At 43.2% G+C, this 2,500-nt stretch overlaps 2 protein-coding genes across 2 annotated transcripts in view; one reads left to right on the top strand and one right to left on the bottom strand.

The window, feature by feature from the left end:
- Window positions 1–2,500, bottom strand: part of LOC138006804 (enolase 4-like) — an 89,025-nt gene that overhangs the window by 6,749 nt on the left and 79,776 nt on the right. The window lies entirely within an intron of this gene.
- LOC138008735 (chymotrypsin-like elastase family member 2A) overlaps window positions 1–2,500 on the top strand; it is an 8,490-nt gene that overhangs the window by 4,408 nt on the left and 1,582 nt on the right. Inside the window, exon 4 of the mRNA XM_068856040.1 lies at window positions 1,745–1,945. Within this exon, the coding sequence (XP_068712141.1) occupies window positions 1,745–1,945 (201 nt within the window). The remainder of the gene's footprint in view (window positions 1–1,744; window positions 1,946–2,500) is intronic.

Genomic DNA, 2,500 nt, shown 5'->3' with positions numbered 1-2,500 from the left:
CCGGAGAAAACCTCTCGGTGCAGAGTAAAGAACCAACAAATTCAACCCACATATGACGCCGAGTCTGGGAATCGAACCCGGGCCACATTGGTGGGAGGCGAGTGCTCTCACCACTGCGCCATCCCTGCACCCCCGTCCTTTTAAACGAAAATTACGACAAACGAATGAGAGAAGTGATCCTCGCACGATGCAATTGTCTCTGATCAGTATAGAAACGAACCCATGACCTCTTTGATGCCGATGCAATACTCTTCCAACTGGGCTATGAAGCCACACAGTCGGGAGAAGGTCAATTTGTTGAGCTCATTTGTTTCCGCGAAGGATTCCATAAATGAAATGAATGTATATCGAAGTGCAGGTTTTTGACAAATGAGGTAAGTGATCATCCTCGCACTTAGCTCGACAATTTAAGCAATTGTCTCTTATGGACATTCCTGGTGGCTTCAACAATTGTTAAACTAAAACTTGTGAGAAGCATACTGCGAACTGTTGTTGTAAACGAGTTTTAATCTCTGACACGTTTCGCCTAACTTTCGTAGACGTCTTCAGGGAGTTTTACAAGCAAACACTCTACTCTACGCCTGTATTTATAAGCCATATTTGCAGCTATTACGGGGGCCGCATAAACCAAGAAGGCTTGGCCGGATTTACGAAGAGGAACAGGCGTAGTGACCCCCAAATCTTTATCTCGCCTTGCGTAAATATTTCACACACTTTGGCCTGTTCCCGTTCATTAATCCGGCCAAACGTTCTTGGTTTATGGCCTCCGTAATAGCCGCAAATATGGCTTATAAATGCAGGCGTAGAGTGTGAATTGCTTGTCAAAACTCCCTGAAGAAGTCTACGAAAGTTAAACGAAACGCGTCGGAGAATATAACAGGTTTTACCACAACAGTTTGCAGTGTACTGATCACTAGTTTCAGTTTTAAAATTGATTTGAGCGCATGAAAATTGGAGACAACTGCTCAAATTGTCCAGCTAAGTTCAAGGATGGCTTCTCTCATTCGTGTATAACCCGCTCTTCAAATATACATTCATTTCAAATACAACAAATGCCTTACAATACTCCTCCACATCCCCACCCAAGACAATACTCTTTATGAAGAAGCGGTAATAACCGAGCTATCCCTCAACATTGTGTCGGGGAGCTGGAGGGAGGGAGGTGTAGAAGGTCCGCAAGATGAAGACTTACTCCATTGAAATAATTGGCTTAGATATGCATGGAGAGGGAAGGAAATTTTGTCAAGGATTGCAGGTCCCTGTCATATAGGCACCCATCAACTTCTCTCTACTTCATGTAAGTTAGCAGCACCAAAAGGCCATGTGTAATTTGAACGCTTTGAGCAGACGATGCATCATCAATACAATGAAAGTGCGTTAAAAACAAAATTCGATTTAAATTGAAATCGAGATTTAAGAGGCTCATACAAGCAAGCGGTAACTGTTACTTGAAGGTTGGTGTTTTGAAGAAAAGTCTACCAATAGAGCCCGAAGTTTATTATAAAACGCAGATTTTTGAAACAACTTTCAGGCGTTGAAGGCGTGCGACTCCCGTGTTTCCAAGCTTCAGTTCCGTCGTACATAATTTAGGCTTTCTTGCTCAAATCGGGTTGTACCTCTGAACAATTAGGCTCTGACCGCATACTAGATAACTAGAAGGAAAAGTCGAAATTCTGTTCACCTTCTCCGGCTAGGAGTTGTAATTTCAATCTGTTATTTCTTTTTTGTTTGGCTTCTTTGCAAGGAAAAATGTGCTACATTGCTGGCTGGGGAACTGAAACACTCAAAGGCCCACCGACGAGAATATTGCACGAGGCTTCTCTTCCACTGGTATCACACGAGCAGTGTAATGACCCATTGTCATACAGTGGGGTTATCCAGGGAGACATGATATGTGCAGGATACAAACAGGGTGGTGTGGACACTTGTGAAGGAGACAGTGGGGGTAAGTTAAAGAGAACAAGAGAAAAAGGCATTTATGATGAAGATTTTGCCCAAACAAACCTCCAAAGCGTTGTGTGAGGAGCGGTGTTTTGTGTTGTGTGTCAAAAGTGATAAAACGATCCAAGTGTTTTGGTATGAGTAAAAACCGTGAGCCACTACTTCTTTAACAAATGAGAACGGAGTGCCCAAAACCAATGGCGACTTGCTCTATCCAATTTTCCCTCTCTCTGAGCTACCTTACATTGCCGACCAGGGACTAATGATCTGAGCTCTTTCAGGTCAAACCGAACAAAGTGTAACACAAAACCAAGGATAAACCTTTCATCCCCCAAAATGCCGTACCTGCTTCCATAATCTTATAAAAGCTGTTCAAACCCAGGCTAGCGGTCAGCTGAAATGCAAAGCCTATATCTGATGTCGCTACCACTCAACAAGGACAAGTCTGCTCCCCCCGTTTTTTCCTGGGGTAGATTGAAATCGCTAATATTTTCAGGTCGAGCACTCCCCCATTTAAAAATATTCGTTAGAGGCCAGATTATTCTGCTATTTGGGATCA

The sequence above is a fragment of the Montipora foliosa genome, chromosome 6 (assembly GCF_036669935.1).
Source record: "Montipora foliosa isolate CH-2021 chromosome 6, ASM3666993v2, whole genome shotgun sequence".
Taxonomy (NCBI): Eukaryota; Metazoa; Cnidaria; class Anthozoa; order Scleractinia; family Acroporidae; genus Montipora; species Montipora foliosa.
This window is presented reverse-complemented; position numbering and strand designations above follow the sequence as displayed.